Source organism: Loxodonta africana, chromosome 1 (assembly GCF_030014295.1).
Source record: "Loxodonta africana isolate mLoxAfr1 chromosome 1, mLoxAfr1.hap2, whole genome shotgun sequence".
In the NCBI taxonomy this organism is placed as follows: Eukaryota; Metazoa; Chordata; class Mammalia; order Proboscidea; family Elephantidae; genus Loxodonta; species Loxodonta africana.
Genome location: NC_087342.1, coordinates 52,054,427 through 52,080,061, shown reverse-complemented (window position 1 = coordinate 52,080,061; position 25,635 = coordinate 52,054,427). Strand labels below are relative to the sequence as shown.

General features: G+C 42.1%; 1 protein-coding gene across 1 annotated transcript; it reads right to left on the bottom strand.

Moving 5' to 3' along the window:
• Positions 1-442: 442 nt before the first annotated feature.
• LOC100675128 (N-acetyllactosaminide beta-1,6-N-acetylglucosaminyl-transferase-like) lies at positions 443-2,119 on the bottom strand. Its single transcript, XM_003417852.3, has one exon. It carries the CDS (start codon positions 1,536-1,538, stop codon positions 597-599), a length of 942 nt encoding a protein of 313 aa, XP_003417900.1. The 5' UTR covers positions 1,539-2,119; the 3' UTR covers positions 443-596.
• Between the last annotated feature and the right edge of the window lie 23,516 nt (positions 2,120-25,635).

Genomic DNA, 25,635 nt, shown 5'->3' with positions numbered 1-25,635 from the left:
TATAAGGGTTAGAACTTGCAGCACAAGTTTGGGGGGGAGGTCACAACTCAATTCATAACAAGGAATTAAGGTGTTACTCTTAAGTTTTCATTTGCATGGGCAATGGTTCCTCAATCTCTTGCTGCCTCAAGACGACAGCTCCTATTTGAAATGGGTCTGTGGGCCCCAAAACGCAACTTGGCTCATCAGCAAAATCAAGTCAGATAACTGAGCTCTATCTCAGCCCTCCTCCCAATCACTATGCCTCAGTTTCCTCATCTATAAAATGGAGATGAGTTGTATCACTCACCCTGTGAGCAGACTTGCTGTAAGGATTAAAAAAACAACAACATTTGAAACTATAAACAAAATCTAAAAACCAAACCTATTGCCTTCAAGTCAATTCCAACTCATAGCGACCCTATAGAACAGAGTAAAACTGCCCCACAGGGTTTCCAAGGAGTGGTGGTGGATTTGAACTGTTGACCCTTTGGTTAGCATTCGAACTCTTAACCACTGGAGGGAAGTTTTACAACTTTTTTTTTTTTAATACAATTTCCTGCTGTAAGCTGTTTATTTTCAGTATCAAAAACAGTGTTTCTCCATAAAAATGAAAGTTAAGAGATATACATACCAGGAATCCTATTAAGTGTCACCCAAAAATGTTCGTCAGGACTATAGGTATCCTTGGACCAGGAGAGTAAGTCAAGTGCATGTTGATCTTGGAGGACAAAATTAACAAATTCCCTTGTGAGGGCCACATAGGCAGTCCCAAAGTAAATGGTCATATTGTGAGGAGGAGGACTTTTTAATTTTCTTGTTTTAGTCATGTAGGAGCTTTTACTACCTAGTAATTCTTGGTGGACGTATTTAGTCCGTCCAATGACATGATCTGGAGGCAGCACCCCTGGGGTAATATTTTTCCCTTTAAATGCTTTCAGATACTGAACTATCTCCTTGTTGGTTTTCAGGGGGAAATCTTGCCCACAGGTGTTGATCACGTACTTCCAGGGAACCGCCGAGGCGGCCAGGTCTCTCATGCAGTTCAGGTCAGCCCGGAGCCTGGAAATGCCCCCATAGACAACTGGCTCCATTTTGGAAGCCAGGAAAGCATTTGGGAAGCAGCTCAGTAATTGCTCCACTGTATCTTTAAATTCAACTGTGGCTTTCTCATCCACGTGAATGCAGTAGACATTTTGGGGCATGTAAATCGCCCTGAAGAGCCTCTCAAAAGTATCAAAGTCCTTGTGGATGGTCACTGTGTAAGCCAAAGGGAATGCAGCTTCTTCTGTAGACAGTGTCTCTGTTATATAGTGACTGAGATCCAAGTACTCATCACAGGTAGATTCATTGAGGGTCATTTTCAAGGCATTTTCAACTTCATCAAAAACCTTCCCCTCAAAAATCTGATGACAGACTTCTGCTAATTGTGAAGTGTTTGACAGAGCTCCCTTTGGAAGAGTTTTATTCTCCTGTAACTTGTTAATGTAAACAAATAAAAAAATCAGGGTAGTAATAAGAGACAGGCTAAAAAGACAATGCTTCTGAGATCTCATCATTCAAACCAGGAAATGAGTAAAACGTCTCTTCAGATATGATCAGAGTGTAGACATATTTAACTTACATTTTCTCTAGAATCCAGAGACGTCCTCTTGGTATTGTCTGTTTGACCTTCTTCTACCTCTAGGTTCTTGACTTTTTTCTTTCTTCCTTCCATCTTTATTTACCTCTGTGTTAGATTTCTACCTTTCTTTGAAACATTTCTGAAGGAGCTCCTTTGATTTGTTTTGCTCAGTCTCCTGCTAACTTGAAACCTAATACTACACAAGAACAAACTGCCTCAGGTGGGTACTAATGCCAAGGCGTCCACATATTCCCACAGTGAAATCACTTGTGGCTGAGCAGACCATTCTGTAAGCCATCGCTCTGAGCTTTCAATCCCAGCATCTTCTCCCCACTGAAGGCTGGTAACTTCATGAGCTCCTCACCTTTCTGTTAATCATTTGTTCAACTGACTGAGTTTGTTTGCTTAAACAGCACTGCCAAGTTAGACATTTCAGTTCCAAGCACGTGAACACTGCCTGGAGAGATATTGAGTCAATAAATATTTAGTGCTTAAAAATAAATCACTTGCTAAATATAAAACCCAAAATTATAAAGCTCATGGAGGAAAAATAGGGACAACACTAGGGGCCCTAACATATGGCACAAAGTAACTGTAGTGAAATGGATTGCTTTTCTGTGGTCCTTCTCGCCTTGGTCTTGTAACTTCCACTGAAGTGATGGGATAGGACTGTGCAAATAAGGTAATTGTGGCCCACAAAGGGGACTGGTCAGTTTTGCCTTAAAATAGAGCCAATTCCAGAGCAGAGAAAGAATCCCACCACCACCAAGGGAGAACACCCAGGAGCACAGAATGCATCTTTTGTACCTGGGATCCCTGCCCTGAGAAGCTCCTGGAACCAGGTGACAGAGAGAAAGAGCTCTCAAGAAGCGGTGGCAGAGAAACGATGGCGAGAGACAACAGCCAGAGGAAGCATGGTAGGCTTCCCGGCCCACAGATGGAGAAAGCTGAGTGTCTTTGGGCAGGAGGCTCGCTAGTGGAGTAGGGTGCCTCTGGTCACTTATCAGCAAAACCACGTAACTTTGTAATACTTGCCCAATCAGGGCAGAGATTGAGGGCCAGGGAGGTGTACCTGTGGGCACCGTTGAAAGAGGCTATCTTGATGGAAGAACTGTATCCTGAGCATTCCTGAATCTGAATTGTAACCTATTACCTCTCTAATAAAGCCCATAATTGCGAGTACTGCTGTGAGCTCTGTGCGGCTACTGCAAAGAATTGCCAAACGCAGCAGAGAGGTAGAGAATGCCATGGGAAGGACGGTTAGTGTTAGAATTGGTAAAGATGGCGGAAACAGGAGAAATGTCTGACCTCTGCCTCAGAGGAATCAACCTCGGACTGTTGATCTTGATTCTCCTTCCTCCTTGTGAAATTAGAGGAGGTCACACGCCACCTCCACATTGTCGTTCCTATAGCACCAAACATAACTAAAAATGCACACACAGCATAAGATGAACTAGGTAACTGGGATTTCCTAAAAATTAAACACTTAGGCTTAAGAAAAGACTTTTCCAAAAGAGAACATACAGACTGGGGGAAAAAAATTGGCTATGACATATCTGACAAGGCACCAATCCCTAAAATCATAGTAAACTTTAACAACTCAACAATAAAAAGACAAACAATTCAATTAAAAAATGGACAAAGGATATGAGCAGACACTTCACCAAAGAAGACATTCAGGCAATTAACAAACATATGAAGAAAAGCTCGTGATCATTAGCTACTAGAGAGATGCAAATTACAACTATAATAAGATACTATCACACCCCGACATTACTGGCACTAATAAAAAAATAAATAAAAATGCCAGAAAATAACAAATGTTGGCAAGGTTGTGGGGAGACTGGAACTCTATACACAGTTGGTGGGAATGTAAAATGGTACAATCACTTTGAAAAACGATATGGCGCTTCCTCAAAAAGCTAGAAATAAACATACCATATGATCCTGCAATCCCACTCCTAGGCATGTTACCCTAAAGAAATAAGAGCCGTGACACAAATAGACATATGCACACCACGTTCACTGCAGTATTACTTACAGTAGCAAAAAAGATGGAAACAACCTAAGTGCCCATTGACATATGAATGGATTAACAAACTGTGGTATATACACACAATTGAATACTATGCAAAGAAGAAGAATAATGATGAATTCACAAAACATCTCACAATGTGGACGAACCTGAAGGGCATTATGCTGAGTGAGATAAATCAATTGCAAAAGGACTAATATTATTTGAGACCACTACTATAAAGTAACAACAAAAGGTTTACACATAGGAAAAAGAGAAATAACATTCTTTGGGTTACCAAGGATGGAAGGGGAGGGTGGGTAAATTACCAATTAGAAGACACAAGGTAATATTGGTGAAGGGATAGACAATAAATAATATGGGAGAAGTCAGTGCAACATGACCAAGGCAAGAGAGGACACTGAGAGAAACACAGGACTAAAGGGAAACTACAGTAAATACCCTGGTGGCGTAGTGGTTAAGAGCTACAGCTGCTAACCACAAGGTTGGCAGCTGGAATCCAACAGGTGCTCCTTGGAAACTCTATGGGGCAGTTCTACTCTGTCCCATAGGGTCCTCATGAGTTGGAATTGACTCAACCACAATGAGTTTGGTTTTTTTTTTTAATGGAAAATACTACAGCTTAGACAATCCTGCAGCAATAATATTATCAGACAACGATAACAAATGGACAAAAGGTAGATAGGCCAAGAGGTGTGGGAGGGTATAAAGGAATACACCCACCAGCAGATATAGGTTTAGTGGTGGATATTTCTACACACATGACAATAGGTGCGGCTCATGCAGAGTGCATGAGGGGTATAGTCAGGGAAACCTCTTAGACATAACCAAACACCTCATGGGATGAAGCTCCTAGGCTAGAAGGCAAAGGATCATAGACTCAGGGAACATCTACATCAACTGGCACAATAGAATACATATGTTGCATCCTACTTTGATGAGCAGCATCTGGGGTCTTAAAAGCTTGTGAGCAGCCATCTAAGATACAACTATTGGTCTCTTCCTGACTGGAGCAAAGGAGAGTGAAGAAAACGAAAGACTCAAGGGAATAATTAGTTCAAAGGACCAGTGGACCACATGACCATAGCCTACACAATCCCGAGACCATAAGTACTAGATGGTGCTGGGCTACCACTACCAGCTGCTCTGGCTGGGATCACTACAGAGGGTCCTGGACAGAGTGGGAGAAAACTGTAGAACGAAACATCAAATTCACAAAAAAAGAGCAGACTTACTAGTCTGACAGAGACAGGAGGAACCCCTGAGACTATGACCCTAAGAGACCCTTCTGAGACTGGGAACTAAAGGCACTCTCAGAGACCAAGTCCCAGCCAAACAATAGACAAGCACATAAGATAAACAGTAACACCCTAGAGGAACGTATTGCTTAGAACAATCAATAATACGAGATCAAAACAACACTATCTGTCCAAAAGCAAAGATGAGAAGGCAGGAAGGGGTAGAAGAAAATCAGAAGGAAAGAAAATGAAACCCAGGGCGGAAGTGGGGAGAGTGCTGACATATTGTGGACTTTATGTAAAAACTACCAAATGGGAAACTAATTTGCTCTGTAAACTTTTACCTAATTCACATGCACACACAAAAAGATTAAACAGGAATCTTAGGGGGCAGTGAGTTTGTGTTAATGAAGAAGGAACAAATGAGAAAAGGACAGTGAAAATGGCTGCATAACTCGTAGAACATAATCAATGTCACTAAATCGTAGCTGTAGAAAATGTCAAATCAATGTATGTTTAGCTGTGTATATTCTCAACAACCAAAAAAATAAGTGTAAAGGAAAAAAAATAATAAATCACTTGTTGTTAGGTGCCCTCGAGTCGGTTCCAACTCATAGCGACCCTGTGTACAACAGAACAAAACACTGCCCGGTCCTGTGCCATCCTCACAATCATTGCTATGTTTGAGCCCATTGTTGTAGCCACTGTGTCAGTCCATCTTGTTGAGAGTCTTCCCCATTTTTGCTGACCCTCTACTTTACCAAGCATGATGTCCTTCTTCAGGGACTGATCCTTCCTGAAAACATGTCCAAAGTACGTGTGACAGTCTTACCATCCTCACTTCAGATAAATCACCTGATTCTTCCCCCACACACATGCTCTTCACATGGGCTGGCTATGCTATAAAGCACGGCACACTACTGGGTGTGGAGCCTAATTCTTTCCAGGGCTTTATTTTCTCTGCTGCAAGGTAAGGTCCTTAAAAAGGCACATTACTAAGGTTACCTCACCACCTAACTTACTACACAAGTGACTGGGAAATTATGATGAATATAGGCTAACTTCTTTTTTTTAAAAAAAGCTCATCCAAACCAAACCCACTGCTGTCGAGTCGATTCTGACTCATAGCAATCGTACAGGACACAGTAGAAGTGCCCCATAAGGTTTCCAAGGTTGTAAATGTTTACGGAAGCTGACTCCCACAGAGTGGCCAGTGGGTTAGAATTTCCAGCCTTTCGGTTAGCAGCCGAGCAGTTAACCACTGCAACAAGTGCTCTAACCCAAAACTGCATAGAGGCTAAATCTCAGATTGTTGCTGTTAGCTACCCTGGAGTCAGCCCCCGACTCGTGGCAACCCCAGGCACGATGGAATCGGAACTTTGTGATCCATAGTGTTTCAATGGCTGATTTTTCAGAAGTTGATTGCAGGCCTTTCTTCCTAGTCCCACTTAGTCTGGATGCTCCCTGAACCTGTTCAACGTCATACCAACACACAGTTTCCATTGACAGATAGGTGGTGGCTGCACTGGCCGGGAGCTGAATCCAGGTCTCCTTCATGGAAGGCAAGAAGTCTCCCACTGAACCATCAAGGCCCCTCAAAACTAAGTTAGTGAATGTCAAATTTACTGCATCCTGTACAAAGGAAGGTGGAGGTGAAGCCCTCTGGTGCCTGGAGAGGTAGGCTAGAGATGCCAGCCCAGCTTTGCCCATCCCCAGAACTTATGGAGAGAGGCTCTTTGATTCACATTTATGAAGCCTTTAAAAGGAGCTTCATTTCTTATCTGTAAAGACAGAGAACAATTATGCCACCTTTATAGCTCAGTTGTGAAATAAAATGTGGTAACATATATCATTACCAACACAGATTCACGTCCAGCAACAAACGGGCCTGGGAGAGAACAGCCACGATGGCACCAGAGTGCACAAGAGTCAGTTTACACACATCCACGCTTCCACCAAGCTCATGCTTAAGAAAAAGATACAATTACCACTTCTCCTTTGAAACCATCTGACTCTGCCAGGCAGAATGAATTACTCCTTCCTCTGTGAGCCCCTATCAGTGGATTATAGACCCAGAATAACATTCGTCAGTTTCATATTATTTGCATCTAGAGGACCCTGGGTGGAGCAAACCATTAAGTGCTCAGCTGCTAACCAAGAGGCTGATGGTTCGAACCCATCCAGAAAGGCCTGGCGATCTGCTTCTGAAAGCTCACCGCCATGGAGCACAGCTTTACTCTGAAATGCATGCAGTCATCACGAGTCACAGGTATTTAAGGGCACCACGCATGCACATAGAAGAGGCTGCCAGTGCACTGAAGTGTTCTCTGCCTGCTTCTAACGCTTAGCACTGCCTGCACACAGTACGCAATCAAATGTTTACTGATTGGATGCTCAAGTTTCCACTTCTCTGTTTCCCACATCCCAATCCCATCAGTATCAGACTCCAGGTAATAATAATTTGAAAGAGATATTTTTTATCTGTGAATGTGGGCACATTCAACATAACTATATCTTTGGATACATTTTAATTATAAAAACAACCTAATATATTTTTGCTTTCTTGTACCTTCATTTAACTCTTGTCCCTTGGAGAAAAAAATTACCATGGAGTCAATTCTGACTCATGGTGATCCCATGTGTTACAAAGTAGAACTGTGCTCCATAGGATTTTCTTGGCTACAATCTCCACGGAAGCAAATCACCAGGCCTTTCTTCTGCAGCAGTGCTACTGAGTAGGTTTAGACTAGGAACCTTTGGATTAGTAGATGCAAAAGGCACACACATCTTGATTTTATCAAGAACACAGCGAGATGCAGTTTTGCATCCTGCTTTTTGCACTTAATAATAGACCATAACATTTGCCATAGTGCTACTCAGTCTTCACTAGACATTTGCCTTTGCAGTCATTACTTTGGAACACAAGATTGGAACTGTTATTCTATGTGGTTGGTTTTCAATCACCCCAGCTGAAGGCTAATGCACTAGTGAGAGTGTTGTCAACCGTGTTTCCCAGGCACCAGAGGCAGAGGAAATGGTGAAAAGCAAGGGCCCAGGGAAACTCTGAGTCAGTCTTCTATTGGTTAGAGAGTCAGATTCTACAGTGTGACTTGGACACAGCCTTCTCCACGTGACACAAAACACAATTCAGTCAATCCAAATCTCTATTTACATACCTACCTTTCATGTCTCTATCTGGGATTCCTTTGAACAAATCACTTCTTCAATTCAGCCATCCTGAAAAAGCAATCTTTTCTGAAGCGATGACTAAAATTTCTCTCTCTTTTTTTAAATTGTTAATATCCTCTAAGGAGGTGTCATCTGCTCACATCAAATAAAGCTGACTACAGGAACATTTAAATGAAAAATTCAGTACCTCATCATACTTACTTACAGTAGTCAGGTGGTTTTTACGGCCATTCCCCTAACATAACCGCACAACTACACCAGTTCTTCGCATTGTTGATTTTGGCCATCACCTCATTGTCAGCACAGTTTCATCCCTCCAAAAATTTCAGGCATTAAAAAGTCTGTGATCAGATGCCTGCTCTTGGAATTTACAGCTCACTGAACTTATAGTTCCACGCTGAGCAACCTTTGCACTTAGTACTCTGCCTCAGTCAGGTCCTGCGATGCCCTGGAATGCTAGATGGTCCTTCGATTTGGAGCTCTAGAAACTTTCACAATGATTTAAAATAGCTAGACGTTTTTAAAAGAATTAGCATCAATCTTTTTTTTTTTTTCTTTCATCAACCCAGGGCTATCTGATGCTTACTCACAGGAGGGTCACATTGGAAATGCTGGCTCTCCTGACCCTCCCTGTTCTCTCTATGTCATTTTGCAAATTTTCTCCAATCATTTTCTAAATTCTGGGCTCTAGGCTCAGCGCTGTTGCATTTGTGCTAAATAAGGGGGGGGGGGGGTGATGCTAAGCAGCCAAGAAGAAGAGTCTGCATCCTACCTTGAACATGAGATCAAAACACACACCCAAGATGGAGGCAGTGATCAGGTAGGACAGGGTTCCGAAGAGCTTGGGAGCCAGAATAGATTTGGCACCTTGGTCACTCAATCAATGGTCGTGCATACATTTATAGGTCCTATTCAGTACTTAAAAAAAAAAAAAAAAATTTTTTTTTTTTTTTTAAGTAGCATAAACGGTTTGCACTCAACTACTAATCTAAAGATTGGTGGTTCAAATCCACCCAGTGGTACCACAAAAGAAAGGCCTGGTGATCTGTTTCCATAAAGGTCACAGCCAAGAGAATCCTATGCAGCAGTTCTACTCCGTAACACGTGGGGTTATTGCGAATCAGAATTGACTCAACTGCGACAGGTTTAATTTTGGATTTTTTTGGTAAATATTTATGTACTAGATTCAACCTATAATGGCTTATTTCTACATAACTTACACCTTTAAAAATCCTTGCTCCAGATATAAACTAATTTTTATTGTACTAACATAACTGCAGAGCTCCGATGGCAACAGTGATTACGATCTCGGCTGCTAACCAAAAGGTCGGCAGTTCAAATCCACCGGCTCCTCCTTGGAAACCGTATGGGGCAGTTCTACTCTGTCCTGTAGGGTCGCTATGAGTCGGAATCCACTCAACGGCAGCAGGTTTGGTTTTTTTAGTTTAAATAACTGCATTTTGAACCACTCACCATAGAACGGGGAGCAGACAAAAAGGGTTTCATTTCTACAGATGCAACGCCCAAAATTCTCATCTTTTCTCCTAGGGCCACCTAATGCCCAAAGTGCAATTTCACCTATTCATTTTATCATGACATCACCTCTGTGTCAAAGTTAGAAACCAGGGAAGCCAAATGGGAAAGTTCTCGGTGTTCAGGAAAGCCTGGAGACGGTTCAGAGAAGAGGAGCGTGGATTAAACGGATCTTTGAAATCTAAGCTGCAGCACTTGACATTTTGCTTTTTCTCACTACACCATTTCCCTGCCCTCCTCTCTCTTCTTCCACTTTTATTCTCTGTTTATTTCTGTTAAATTCAGTGCCCTGATTTTACTCTCATCAAGGTTTCTCTGCAACCATGAGAAATAGTCTGAAGAAACAGAGCTTTAAAATACGTAGAAAAGCTGTGTAGTTAAAAAGTGCCCTGGATTAGGTGTCAAAGTCTTGGTTGGGCCAAGTCCACCCCTGACAGGCTTTGAGCCCATGAGGGAGTCATTTGATCTCACAGCTTCCTCTGGGGTGAAACTGAACAAACAACCCGGGCAGATCTCACCTGAGAGGGCTCTGCAATTACTAGTGGGGACTTCTTTCTTGGCTGTGGGACCCACACCTCTAAGTTCTGGTATTTCAACTTGAAAGTAAATAAAACACTCATCTCTGCGTGTTGCTTGAAGGATTCTGGAGGTAAAGCACCTAGCTGAGCACTGGCCAGAGACTACAGAGCTAATTTCAGACCTAGAGGAAAACCTATGAGAAAGAAAGGGATAGGGGAGGGGAAGGCTGCACTATTTTTAAAGAGAACAGGAAATAGGATAATAGAGAAAAGCAAGAAGAAGTCACTTTCTTCCAGCTCAGTCAACTTAACAAATTGGGGTAATGTAAGACCAAGGCGGGGCGCTGACTGCTAAGCAGTACCTCGGTGAGCATTAGGGAGAGGCTGCACCCACAGGCACTTCCAGCTGCCTTTGCACATGGAAAGACAGGTGGCAATTCTAGACTCCGATGCCAAGTGCTAAGGAAAGAGGCTAAGTCCAACCACCTCAGGCATTTTAAAAGATTGATTTCTTTCTGCTCCAGAAACGCTTCTTCAGGCTTGTGTCTGGGCTGCATTTGAGGTTGGGAGAAGGTAGAACAGAGGCACAATCATAGTGCCAGTTTGGTCTTTTCGTCTTCTAGGTCTGTGCTCTCTCCTTCCTCTACTCTATTCCTCAGAAAGTCCTCAGTTTGATACTGAAGTTATAGAACCTAAAGAGCATCCCTGGAGGGAGTGTTCTAACGATAAGGGAGACTGTATTCACTAAGAATATGTTCTGAAAGAATGTGCCTCCCTTCCTCCAACTGTAATTGGGCTGTTCAATGAGAACAGAGTGCAAAAAAAGATCCAGCGGGCCCTCAACTGCACTCTCTCTGTTTCTTCTCCAAGAAGAGCACTATACAAGGAGCTAACTGTTGCCGACTCTCTGGCCAATCCGCCACTGGGTCTGAAAAGATTAAAATTAAAAATTTTTTTTCCAAATTAAAAAATGAGGAAAACAAAAAGGTACCTTTCAGTTTTGCAAAACCTAAATTTACCATCTTAAATTTGGGAAGATGGGTTTTTCCAGAGTTGCAACAGTACTTCACTGCTTCCCTAGATGGTCCAGGGCTTCATTTTCACTTTTACCTTCTTAAAACTGAAGCTCGTGACTCCCAGAGGGGTTGCAGGAAGTGGCTAATAAAGGATGTTTTAAGTTTGAGACAGCGCCAAGTGCATTTCCCCTTGCCTGACGGGAGCTGAGAACGTAATGTACACCAATAAACTAGAAATGAACATTGCCCTTCAAAAAAACTGAAACGTGTAACTAAATACATAAAAAAAAAAATAGGTTACCATTAACCACCGCTGTAGAGCCAATTCCAACTCACAGAGACCCTACAGAGCAGAGCAGAACTGCCCCATAGGATTTCCAAGGCTGTAATCTTTAGATAAGCCAACTGCCACATCTTTCACAGACTGTCACATCTTTCTCCAGGAGGGCAGCTGGTAGGTTTGAACAGCCAACCTTTTGGTTAGCAGCTGAGCGCTTTCAATTACTGTGCCACCACAGCCCCTTAGAATATATAGGTTGTTGTTGTTAGGTGCCGTAGAGTCAGTTCCAACTCAACACTGCCCAGCCCTGCACCATCCTCAAAATAGTTGTTATGCTTGAGCCCACTGTTGCAGCCACGGTGTCAATCCATCTCATTAAGGGTCTTCCTCTTTCTCACTGACCCTCTACCAAGCATGATGTCTTGTGAAAATGTCTATTCTATCCAAAGTACTCTATAGATACAATGCAATCCCAATTCACATTCCAATGACATTTTTTAATGAGATGGAGAAACAAATCACCAACTTCATATGGAAGTGAAAGAGGCCCTGGATAAATAAAGCATTACTGAAAAAGAAGAACAAAGTGGGAGGCCTGATTTTAGAACCTATTATACCACCACAGTAGTCAAAACAGCCAGATACTGGTACAACAACAGATACATAGACCAATGGAACAGAATTGAGAATCCAGACATAAGTCCATCCACATGAGCAGCTGATATTTGACAAAGGCCCAAAGTCTGTTAAATGGGGGAAAAGACAGTCTCTTTAACAAATGGTGCTGGTGTAACTGGATATCCATCTGCAAAAAAAAATGAAACAAGACCCATGCTTAACACCATGCACAAAACTAACCCAAAATAGATCAAAGACCTAAATATAATATCTAAACGGATAAAGGTCATGGAAGAGAAAATAGGGACAATACTAGGAGCCCTAATACATGGCATAAACAGTATACAAAACATTATTAGCAATGCAAAGTGCTAGAAGAGAAACTAGACAACCGGGAGCTCCTAAAAATCAAACAATGCTCATCCAAAGACTTCACCAAAAGAGTAAAAAGACTACCTACAGACTGGGAAAAAGTTTTTGGCTACAACAAATCCAATCAGAATCTGATCTCTAAAATCTACATGATACTGCAAAAGCTCAAAAACAAAAAGACAAATAACCCAATTAAAAAAATGGGCAAAGGATATGAACAGGCACTTCACCAAAGAATACATTCAGGTGGCTAACAGATACATGAGGAAATGCTCACAATCATTAGCCATCAGAGAAATGCAAATCAAAACTACGATGAGATGCCATCTCACCCCAATAAGGCTGGCATTAATCCAAAAAACACAGAATAGTAAATGTTGGAGAGTTGGGGAGAGACTAGAACACTTATACACTGCTGGTAGGGATGTAAAATGGTACAAACACTTTGGAAATTGATTTGGCATTTCCTTAAAAAGCTAGCACTGTTTACAAGAGCAAAAAGATGGAAGCAACCAAGGTTCCCATCAATGCATGAACGGATAAATAAATTATGGTATATTCATATAATGGAATACTATACCACGATTAAGAACAACAATGAATCCATGAAACAGCTCATAATATGGAGGAATCTGGAAGGCATTATGCTGAGTGAAATTAGTCAATTGCAAAAGGACAAATATTGTATGAGACCACTATTATAAGAACTTGAGAAATAGTTTAAACACAGAAGAAAATATTCTTTGATGGTTACAAGGATGGGGAGGAAGGGAGAGGAGTATTCACTAATCAAATAGTAGACAAGAAATATTTTAGGTGAAGGAAAAGACAACACACAATACAGGGGAGGTCAGCACAACTGGACTAAACCAAAAGCTAAGAAGTTTCCTGAATACAACCAAACGTTTTGAAGGCCAGAGTAACAGGGACAGGGGAGGGGGGGTCTCGGGACTATGGTTTCAGGGGACATCTAGGTCAACTGGCATAACAAAATGTATCAAGAAAACGTTCTGCATCCCACTTTGGTGAGTGGCGTCTGGGATCTTAAAAGCCAGCAAGCTGCCATCTAAGATGCATAAATTGGTCTCAACCCACCTAGAGCAAAGGAAAGTGAAGAACGCGAAAGACACAAGGTAAATACAAGCCCAAGAGACAGAAAAAGCTACTTAAACCAGAGACTCCATCAGCCTGAGTGAGACCAGAAGAACTAGACGGTGCTTGGCTACCCGCAATAACTGCCCTGACAGGGAACGCAACAGAGAATCCCTAATGGAGCAGGAGAACAGTGGGATGCAGACCTCAAATTCTCATAAAAAGACCAGACTTAAATGGTCTGACTGAGACTGGAGGGACCCCAGAGGTCACAGCCCTGGACCCTCTGTTAGCCCAAGACTGAAACCATTCCTGAAGCCACCTCTTCAGACAGGGATTGGACTGGACTATAAGACAGAAAATGATACTGGTGAGGTGTGAGCTTCTTGGTGCAAGTAGACACATGAGACTATGTGGGCAGCTCCTGCCTGCAGGGGAGATGAGAAGGCAGAGTGACAGGAGTTGGTTGAATGGACACAGGGAATACAGGGTGAAGGGGAGGAGTGTGCTGTCACATTACGGGGAGAGCAGCTAGGGTTACATAGCAAGGTGTGTATAAGCTTTTGTGTGAGAGACTGACTTGAATTGTGAACTTTCACTTACCAAACCAAAAAACCAAACCCAGTGCCAGCGAGTCGATTCCGACTCATAGTGACCCTATAGGACAGAGTAGAACTTGCACTCAAAACACAATAAATAAGAAAAAAAAAAAGTCAGCAGTTCGAATCCACCAGCTTCTCCCTGGAAACCCTATGGGGCAGTTCTATTTTGTCCTATAGGATCGCTATGAGTAGAGCTCTGGTGGTGAAGGGGTTAAGAGCTATTCCTGGTAACCAAAAAGTCAGAGTTCAAATGCACCAACCGCTCCTTGGAAACCATATGGGGCAGTTCTACTCTGTTCTACTGGGTCGCTATGAGTCAGAATCGACTTGACAGCAATGCGTTTGGTTTTTGGGTTTAAGTACTAATGATTTAACAGCCGTCCCTGGGTGGAGCAAACTGTTAATGCCCTTGGCTGCTAACCCAAGATTCGAGGTTGACTCCACCCAGAAGCACCTCAGAAGAAAGGCCTGGAAATCTAGTGATGTCGCCAGAAGTCAGAAATGACTCAGTGGCAACTGGTAATAATAATGATTTAATAAGGAAAATGAAAAAACTTGTAGTTCTCAGTTGGCATATCACATAATGAAACAGTACAGAAACACGTCCTCTTCTTTCTAAAGGTATTTCCAAATAGAAATCTCATGTATCATGACCAAATGATTCACTCATTCAACAAATATTTTTTTTCTATACTTATTTTGTGCCAGGCACTGCACTAGTTTCTGTGACTATGCAACATAAATGTCACCCAAATGAGTATAAGTCAGTTGGATAGTAAAGTGCTACCAAGGATTAAACAGAGGAGAGGCTGCGGAAGATTATCTCCCTTCAACTTCCTCCCTTCCATAGTTTTCCAGCAAACTGGCCTCTACTTGCCTCTCTTGGTTCCCAGGAGGATAAAGTTGCCTGGACACATTCTACAACGAACTCTCCAGGCCTCTTTGCTGTAAAGGCAGGCTAAATGTTGTCTTCAGAAGAAGAAGAACAAAAGCTGGCTGTTTGCTTCCCAGTCCCACCCGCAAAGGCCCTGCCCTTTGAGTCTCAGAGACCAGAATGCATGGCTAAAAGGAGCTGTGCCTAAAGCCCTGTTCTCTCAAATTACAGTAGTCCAGGTGCTACCCAACACCAGCTAATCCCTCCACAACAGAATCCAGAGGACTCTAGGTCTAATGCTTGCAGCTCCAGAGGTGACGTAAGAAAAGGCTGGACGGGAGATAACTGCCCTTGATATAACTGGATCCCCCACAAGGACATTCCAATACAGGGCTCGTGATAATTTTTCTCTGATATTTTCCTGGGGTGCTGCTCCAATTTATCTACTCAGGTTGCCTTTCCCAGAGAAGGAACTTTTGGACTCCCTTCACAGACCCTTCGTACTCAACATTCTGCCTTTAATATTGGTCCAGGTGACTTGAGAAGGAGCTCTGTTGGCAATGGTTATGCATTCAGCTGCTAACTGAATGGTTACTGGTTTGAACCCACTTAGCGCTCTGAGGGAGAAAGACCTGGCTATCTGCTCCCATAAAGACTGCAGCCTAGGAAACCCCATAAGGCAGTTCTGCTCTGTCATATGGGGTCGTTATGAGTCAGAATCAACTCATCGACACACAACTCCACCTAGAGACCTGATATAGCCTCGGACTCCCGATGACCTCTAACAGACACAGATCTGCGTTCCTCCCAAAAGCCTCCCCAGTGGGGAAAGGAAATCACAAGCTGGCAGCAGGATTTCATAGCAAATGCCTGGACTGGAGTCAGAAGCTGGAGTCTAGCCTCGATAATGACCCCTTACAAGTTGGATACTTTGAGCAAGTCATTTTCTCTTTTTGAACCTCAGATTCTTCCTAGGCAAGGCAACGGGAGAAACCTTGTGTTATTTAAATACCCTTCCAGGAATGAATTATGATTCATGTTCAAGGGAACAAGCTAAGTGCAACTACACATTCGTTCGTGTTCCTCTCTTCCCATAAATGAATGGCTTGAAGCAGCTTATAAAATTCAATGGGGTTTTAAAAAAAAGTTGCAGAAGTAGAGCTAAAAGAAGAAGGAACAGCAAATCAACAAGCTTAAAATTACCTATTTCTGGAAAGATTAAAAGTAAGCTGTTTTAAGAGTTTTCTTTTGAGTGTCAAGAGTATGAAAAACTATTATTTCTATTCTATATACTTTTTCAATCATCAGTGTTTAATGCGTCAAATCTGTTCTTGAGATGGTCTCTAAATTCAAGTGGAATATACTTTGGTTCTTGTGAACTTGTTCCAATTTTTTTCAGTTTCAACTTGAACTTGCATGTGAGGAATTGAGGGTCTGTTCTTCGGTCAGCCCCTGGCTTTGTTCTGAGCGATGATATTGAACTTTTCCATTGTCTCTTTCCACAGGTGTAGTCAATTTGATTGCTGTGTATTCCATCTGGCAAGGTCCACATGTATAATTGCCATTTACATTGCTGAAAAAATGTATTTGCAATGAAGTCCTTGGTCTTGCAAAATTCTATCATCTGATCTCCAGTAGTGTTTTTCTACCACCAAAGCCGTATTTTCCAACTACCAATCCTTCTGTTTCCAACTTTGGCATTTCAATGACTAGTGATTATCAATGCATCCTGATTGCATGTTTGATCAATTTTAGACTGCAAAAGCTGGTAAACTCTTCAATTTCCTCATCTTTGGCCTTAGTGGTTGGTGTATAAATCTGAATAATAGTCATATTAACTGGTCTTCCTTGTAGGTAAGACAGGGAGCAAAGGCCTTGAGATTGGAGGGTGCCTGTTTGAGAAAAAGCGAAGAGACTGGTGTGGTTAGAGGAGAAACAAGTAAAAGAGAAATAGGCTATACTATCAGGGAGGTAATAGGGGGTTGAGTGTGGAACCTAGAGACTTAGTAAGACAGAGAACAGAAGGGCCCCCAAAACTGCAAACGAAGTAACAAGAAATGGGCCAGGGCACAGAAACGAAGCCATTCCCCAGAACAATGGGGCAGGGTGTCTAAAAATAGCCCACAAACTTCTTTAAATTTGCCTTTCAGAAGCAGCTGGAGAAAACTAGGCCCAGGGACATGCGCAGAACATCCACCTGTGACTGCTGTGTGACCTTCCACCGGGGCAGTGAGGGGCTACAGCCCCAGCCAGGGAATCGAACCTGGGAAGCCTGGCTTTTTAAGCTGAAAGAACTGAAGAAAAAATTCAAGCCTCAAGTTGCAATAGTGAAGGATTCTATGGGGGAAATATTAAATGATGCAGGAAGCATCAAAAGAAGATGCAAGGAATACACAGAGTCACTACACCAAAAAGAACTGGTCGACGTGCAACCATTTCAGGAGGTAGCATATAATCAGATGCCGATGGTACTGAAGGAAGAAGTCCAAGCTGCACTGAAGGCATTGGCAAAAAACAAAGCTACAGGAATTGACAGAATACCAATTGAGATGTTTCAACAAATGGCTGCAGCACTGGCAGTGACCACTCGTGTATGCCAGGAAATGTGGGAGACAGCTACCTGGCCAACTGCCTCAAAGAGATGCATATTTATGCCTATCCCCAAGGAAGGTGATCCAACCAAATGAGGAAATTATCAAACAATATCATTAATATCACACACAAGTAACATTTTGCTGAAGATCATTCAAAGAAGCTGCAGCAGTATTATCGACAAGGAACTGCCAGAAATTCAGGCCAGATTCAGAAGAGGACGTGGAACCAGGGATATCATTGCTGATATCAGGTGGATGCTGGCAGAAAGCAGAGAATACCAGAAAGATTTTACTGTGTTTTATTGAGTATGCAAAGGCATTCAACTGTGTGGATCACAACAAATTATAAATAACATTGCAAAGAACGGGAATCCCAGAATGCTTAATCATGCCCATGAGAAACCTGTACAGAGGTCAAGAGACAGTTGTTCAAACAGAATAAACGGATGGTGCGTGGTTTAAAGTCAGGAAAAGTGTGCATCGAGGTTGTATCCTTTCATCATACTTATTCAATCTGCATGCTGAGCAAATAATCTGAGAAGCTGGATTATATGAAGAAGAATGCGGCATCAGGATTGGTGGAAGACTCAATAACAATCTGCATTATGCAGATGGCACAACTTTGCTTGCTGGAAGTGAAGAGGACTTGAAGCACTTACTGATGGTCAAAGACCACAGCCTCTAGTATAGGTTACATATCAATATAAAGAAAACAAAAATCCTCACAACTAGACCAATAAGCAAAAAAAAAAAACAAAAACAAAAACATCATGATAAATGGAGAAAAGACTGAAGTTGTCAAGGATTTCATTTTTGCTGGATCCACAATCAACACCCATGGAAACAGCAGCCAAAGAATCAAAAGATGCATTGCGTCAGGCAAATCTGCTGCAAAAGACCTCTTTAAAGCGCTAAAGATCAAAGATGTCTAAGACTTGAAGACTAAGGTGCACCTGACCTAAGCCATGGTGTTTTCAATTGCCTCATATGCACGTGAAAGCTGGACGATGAATTAGGAAGACTGAGGAAGAACCACTGACTGCCAAAAGAGAGAACAAATTTGTCTTGGAAGAAGTCCTTAGAAGCAAAGGTGGTAAAACTATGTCTCACACACTTTGGACATGTTATCAGGAGGGCCCAGTCCCTGGAGAAGGACATCACGCTTGGTAAAGTAGAGGATCAGTGAAAAAGAGGAAGATCCTCAAGGAGATGGATTGACACAGTGGCTGCAACAATAGGCTCAAGCATAACAAAGATTGTGAGTACGGCACAGGGCTGGGCAGTGTTTTGTTCTGTTGTTCATAGGGTCACTATGAGTTGGAACCGACTCAACGATGCCTAACAACAACATGTACTTTTTTGTAGCCCTGATGGCACAGTGGTTGAGAGCTACGGCTGCTAACCAAAAGGTCAGCAGTTCTAATCCACCAGCCATGCCTTGGAAACCTATGGGGAATTTTCTACTCTGTCCTATAGGGTTGCTATGAGTTGGAATCAATTAGATGGCAATGGGTTTGAGTTTGGTATATATTTTTTCAGGAATCCTTGGGTGGTGCAAATGATTAAGCACTCCGCTACTAACCAAAAAGTTGGCAGTTCAAACCCATCCAGAGGTATTTCTGAAGAAAGGCCTGGCCAAAGACTTCTGAAAGGTCACAACCATGAAAACCCTGTGAAGCACAGTTCTACCTGACTCACATGGGGTCGCCATGAGTCAGAACTGACTCAGTGACAAATGGTAACTCGTAAATATATTTTCATGTATTCCATATTATCAGAAATGGCCAGAAATTATTTTTCTAATTCCAAAATAAAATTTTAATGGCTTTGACTTTTCCTCATCCTATACAATGCTGTGTGTGTTAGACCTAGATCTATAATTCAACTTCATTACCACATGTGACTCTCAATTTCTTTGTGACTGGCTGTAAATATGATTTACAAAATTATAAAAAATAGGGACTAGTCCACAGGAATTTTTTTTTTATATAATCTTTATTGTGCTTTAAGTGAAAGTTTACAAATCAAGTCAGTCTCTCACACAAAAACCCATATACACCTTGCTACACACTCCCAATTACTCTCCCCCTAGTGAGACAGCCTGCTCTCTCCCTCCACTCTCTCTTTTCGTGCCCTTTTCGCCAGCTTCTAACCCCCTCCACCCTCTCATCTCCCCTCCAGGCAGGAGATGCCAACATAGTCTCAAGTGTCCACCTGATCCAAGAAGCTCACTCCTCACCAGCATCCCTCTCCAACCCATTGTGCAGTCCAATCCACGTCTGAAGAGTTAGCTTCGGGAATGGTTCCTGTCCTGGGCCAACAGAAGGTCTGGGGGCCATGACCACCGGGGTCCTTCTAGTCTCAGTCAGACCATTAAGTCTGGTCTTACGAGAATTTGGGGTGTGCATCCCACTGCTCTCCTGCTCTCTCAGGGGTTCTTTGCTGTGTTCCCTGTCAGGGCAGTCATCGGTTGTGGCCAGGCACCATCTAGTTCTTCTGGTCTCAGGCTGAAGCAGTCTCTGGTTCATGTGGCCCTTTCTGTCTCTTGGGCTCGTAATTGCCTTGTGTTCTTGGTATTCTTCATTCTTCTTTGGTCCAGGTGGGTCGAGACCAACTGATGCATCTTAGATGGCTGCTTGCTAGCGTTTAAGATCCCAGAGACCGCTCTTCAGTGTGGGATGCAGAATGTTTTCTTAATAGATTTTATTATGCCAATTGACTTAAATGTCCCCTGAAACCATGGTCCCCAGATCCCTGCCCCTGCTACGCTGGCCTTCAAAGCATTCAGTTTATTCAGGAAACTTCTTTGCTTTTGGCTTAGCCCAGTTGTGCTGACCTCCCCTGTATTGTGTGCTGTCTTTCTCTTCACCTAAAGTAGTTCTTGTCTACTATCTAATTAGTGAACGTCCCTCTCCCACCTTCCCCCCCTCCCCGCTCTTGTAACCACAAAAGTATGTGTTCTTCTCAGTTTAAACTATTTCTCAAGTTCTTACAATAGTGGTCTTATACAATATTTGTCCTTTTGCAATTGACTAATTTCACTCAGCATAATGCCTTCCAGGTTCCTTCATGTTATGAAATGTTTCACAGATTCCTCACTGTTCTTTATTGATGCGTAGTATTCCATTGTGTGACTATACCATAATTTATTTATCCATTCATCCATTGATGGCACCTTGGTTGCTTCCATCTTTTTGCTATTGTAAACAGTACTGCAATAAACTTGGGTGTGCATATATCTGTTCGTGTAAAGGCTCTTATTTCCCTAGGGTATATTCCAAGGAGTGGGATTGCTGGATTGTATGGTAGTTCTATTTTCTAGTTTTTTAAGGAAGTGCTAACTTGATTTCCAAAGTGGTTGTACCATTTTACATTCCCACCAGCAGTGTATAAGTGTTCCAATCTCTCCACAGCCTCTCCAATATTTATTATTTTGTGTTAGTCCATAGGAATTTTGCTGGAGAGGTAAGTAAACTATCTCATAGGATTCTATACTTTTACAAGAAAAGAAATAAAATAACCTAATTTGTGTGATTGTGCACCTCAGTGTTTTAACTTTTCCAAAGAGTTTGAAGATGGAGGTAGGGAAAAGTAGCTGTTCTAAAGATTCAGGATTAGATTCTGTTTTAGGCTGCATTCTCTAGAGGACCAAAACCAATGAAGCATATATGTATATATATATAGATGGCAAGAGAGAGAGAGAGATTTATCTCAAGGAAATGGCTCATGCAGTTGTGGAGGCTGGAAAGTCCCAAATCCGTGGATCAGGCTGGAGGCTTCTCCTGACTCATGTGGTTGCAGGGGCTGACCAACCCAAAATTGGCATGTCAGGCAGAAGGCTGCTGGCTCTTGAGGTTGCAGGAGCTGGTGAATCCCACGATCTGCAGGTCAGGTGGCAGGCTGCTAGCTCACGTTCCAAGAACCGGAGGTCAGAGGATGACAAGTCAGATACAGGATCCAGAGTGTGCCAGCTGTGCTAGAATATCTGTATATACTGTATGCAGGCCAACCCCATCCCCCCCAAAAGAAAATGCCCTTTTCATCCGATTGGCTACTCACATCAAACCACAAAATGGAGGATGACTACAGCAGATCATGAAATAGAGGATGATTACATCATTACATAACTGCCAAATAACATCATTACTAAAAATATGGCAGCATCTGATCTCTTCTAACTTCACAAGGGGGAGGAAATCAAGATCAGCATCAACAGCCCAAGGCTGATTCCTACAAGGCAGATTTCACACACACCTCATCTCCCTTACCTTTTTACCTTACCCTCCCATGGCACTCTCTACTCCTCTGCTGGGTTTGATAATTCATTCCAAGGGCCACACAGAACTCATAGACCATACTCACAGATACGGGGTTTATTAGAGAAGTAGCAGATTACAATTCAGGTTCAGAATGGTCAGGATACAGTTCTTCGATCAGGACAACTTCTTAGCTGTGCCGCAGGCAGACTTCTCTCTGGCCCTTAGCCCCTTGGGCTTCTAGGGATGACCTAGCCTCTGCCCTACTCAGGCAAATGTTACAAAGGTCTTTTAGTTCTGCTGATAAGTGCCCAGAAGTGCTCGGCTCTGCCAGTACACCTCAGCCCAAAGTCACTCAGCAATCTTGCTCTGTGGGTCTGCAAGCCTAGGTCTGTCAAGTGCCTGGAGATACCCCACTCTCCCAGCAAGTCTCCGGCTCAAAGGTGCACAGCTTTCTCACTTTGTGGGTCAGCACACCCACTGTGCCTTCTTCTGCCAGTTTCCTGGTTCTGCTGCCTCCATTGCTGCTGTTTCTCCGCTACAGCTTCTTGCCACATCTTGCCATCACTCTGCTGCTGCAGCTCTCTTCTCTTCTTCTGCAGCTAGGAAGCTCCCAGTGCAGGGACCCTGGATCCAGAGGACACACTCCACTCCTGGCTCTTCTTTTTTGATGGTCTTGAGGTCCCCTCTCTGCTCTGGAATTTTCTCTCTTTTAAGCCTACCAGGATGGCAAAACTGACCAATCTCCTCATTAAGGTTCCATACACCTTATTTGCATGGTCCCACCCCTGACAAGGGTGCCATGCATCTTATTTACATTATTTGCAAGTTATCCAATCCCATTTATGGGCCACAATCACCCTCATTTTCATAGTTCTACCCAGTCTTTTGGTGGGAGTTACAAGATCTTGGCCCAAAGGGTCATATTAAGTAATTCGCTGCACCAAAATTATGTAACTGCCAAAGTACATCATTACATAACTGCCAAACCACTGAGAATCATGGCCCAGCCAAGCTGGCAAACCTTAATCATCACAATCCACCCCTTTCCAACTTGACACCTGTACACATCTCCTTAACCATACATAATCTCTAAATAAAGACAATTATAAAGTCATGCCTGTGCCTAACATGATACAACTAACACACATACAACTGAAAATACAATAGCCTGTTTACATCTTATAATTCGTGATAAGTAATGGAATAAAGGAGTGAAAAAAACAAGGATATTTTCTATATATATATATATATCATCAAAGAACAAAACCTTGTACTCTGATAGAAGTATGAACAGAGTTGTACTGAGGAATAGAACAGCTGTAGCTGGGAGCACTAGGTAAGAAAAAAAAATGCAAAGTGCTCCAAGGCTCAGAAAGTGTAAGAGGTTTTTATACTCGAGGTTCATCATGGTCACCATGACTACAAACATTTAGAAATAACTTGTTTTTCAGCAATTTTCTACATACCAGCTAATCTCCCGACTATTCAGACTATTATTTTTCAGGTCTGCTAACACAATATATATATGCATACATACATGTATAACAAAAGAAGGAAGAAATACTCAAAACAATTACAGTCCTTATTTCTGCAAAAGGTCATGTGGTCAGAGCTGGTATCTAGATCTACCTTCTTCCACCACCCATTCCATATTCCCTTTGCCCTCATGAAGCACCTCAGCTGGGTTCTTTGTGTGGCAGGGTGACCCAAACCTTCATTCCTGAAGGGTCACGTTGGAATTGGGTTGCTGTAGTTTTCCACTGACTTTAATCCCAGGGAATGGTAGTACTAAGAGATGTCCTAAGGGATCTCCTGAATTCCAGATATATTCATCTTTACCTCCATTATGTAATATCAATCTGCTTTTCCTTGGTAACCAGGATCAATCACATCAGCCAGTACAGTAACTTCCTTCTTTCCCTGTCATTTAGAGGCATGAGAAGTCCAAAGTAGCTGAGTGCTATTCTTTTTTTTATTATTGTACTTTAGATGAAGGTTTACAGAACAAACTAGTTTCTAATTAAATAGTACAAACACACATTGTTCTATGACATTCGTTAACAACCCCATGACATGTCAACACTCTCCCTTTTCAATGCTGTGTTCCCTTTTACCAGCTTTCCTGTTCTCTTCTGCCTCCTAGTCCCTGCCCCTGAACTGAGGTGCCCCTTTAGTCTCGTTTTGTTTTATGGCCCTGTTCAATCTTTGGCTGAAGGGTGAACTGGGTGCTATTCTTAACTTTCCAGTTCAATAGAACCAGTGATGTGTCCCCAGGTGGGAGCATTTCTCCCGTTGACACTAAGACCTCTAAACCCACAGAGCATAGGGTAGTGAGGACAGGAAGCAGAAATTTTGCAAGTGGGTCACTATGGGCAATACTGAGCGATGCCACTGTCATCTCCACCTTTTGGTTCCTGAAACCATAAATTCTGGCTATGGGAGAAACAGCACCATATATTGGACACTTTTTTTTTTTTTTTTCCTAGGTTAGAGCATATATGGCCTCCTGGAAAACTCTGCTCCAACCCTGCAAAGTATTGCCATCTAGCTGGCACTGCAATTGTGTCTTTAGAAGGCCATTCCATCTTTCTGTAATTAACAACAGAGCAATTAAAATCCATGCCCACCATGGAGAAAGCAGACAATCCACAAAGAAGATAGAAAAATTACAACATACATTTAAACAATATTCACTCTAAATGAATCATTAAAAAAAAAAGTTGAAAATGAAAAACACAATTTACAAAGAAAAACGTCTCAGCACAAAAAAGTATGTGGAAAAATGAAATTGTCAACAACACACACAAAAAGGCATCAAAATGACAGCACTGAACACATACTTATCTATAATTATGCTGAATGTAAATGGACTAAATGCACCAATAAAGAGACAGAGAGTCTCAGACTGGATAAAGAAACACGATCCGTCTATATGCTGCCTACAAGAGACACACCTTAGACTTAGAGACACAAACAAACTAAAACTCAAAGGATGGAAAAAAATATATCAAGCAAACAACAAGCAAAAAAGAGCAGGAGTAGCAATATTAATTTCTGACAAAATAGACTTTAAAGTTAAATCTACCACAAAGGATAAAGAAGGACATTACATAATGATTAAAGGGACAATAGACCAGGAAGATATAATCATATTAGATATTTATGCACCCAGTGACAGGGCTGAGAGATACATAAAACAAACATTAACAGAACTGAAAAGTGAGATAGACACCTCCACAATTATAGTAGGAGACTTCAACACACCACTTTCAGAGAAGGACAGGACTTCCAGTAAGAAGCTCGATAGAGACATGGAAGACCTAATTGCTACAATCAACCAACTTGACCTCATAGACTTATACAGAACACTCCACCCAACTGCTGCAAAGTATACTTTTTTTTTCTAGCGCACATGGAACATTCTCTAGAATAGACCACATATTAGGTCATAAAACAAACCTTTGCAGAATCCAAAACATCGAAATACTACAAAGCATCTTCTCAGACCACAAGGCCATAAAAGTGGAAATCAATAACAGAAAAATCAGGGAAAAGAAATTGAATACTTGGAAACTGAACAATACCCTGTTCAAAAAAGACTGGGTTATAGAAGACATTAAAGAGGGAATAAAGAAATTCATAGAATGCAACAAGAATGAAAACACTTCCTATCAAAACCTCTCGGACACAGCAAAAGCAGTGCTCAGAGGTCAATTTATATCGATAAATGCACACATACAAAAAGAAGAAAGAGCCAAAATCAGAGAACTGTCCCTACAACTTGAACAAATAGAAAGCGAGCAACAAAAGAA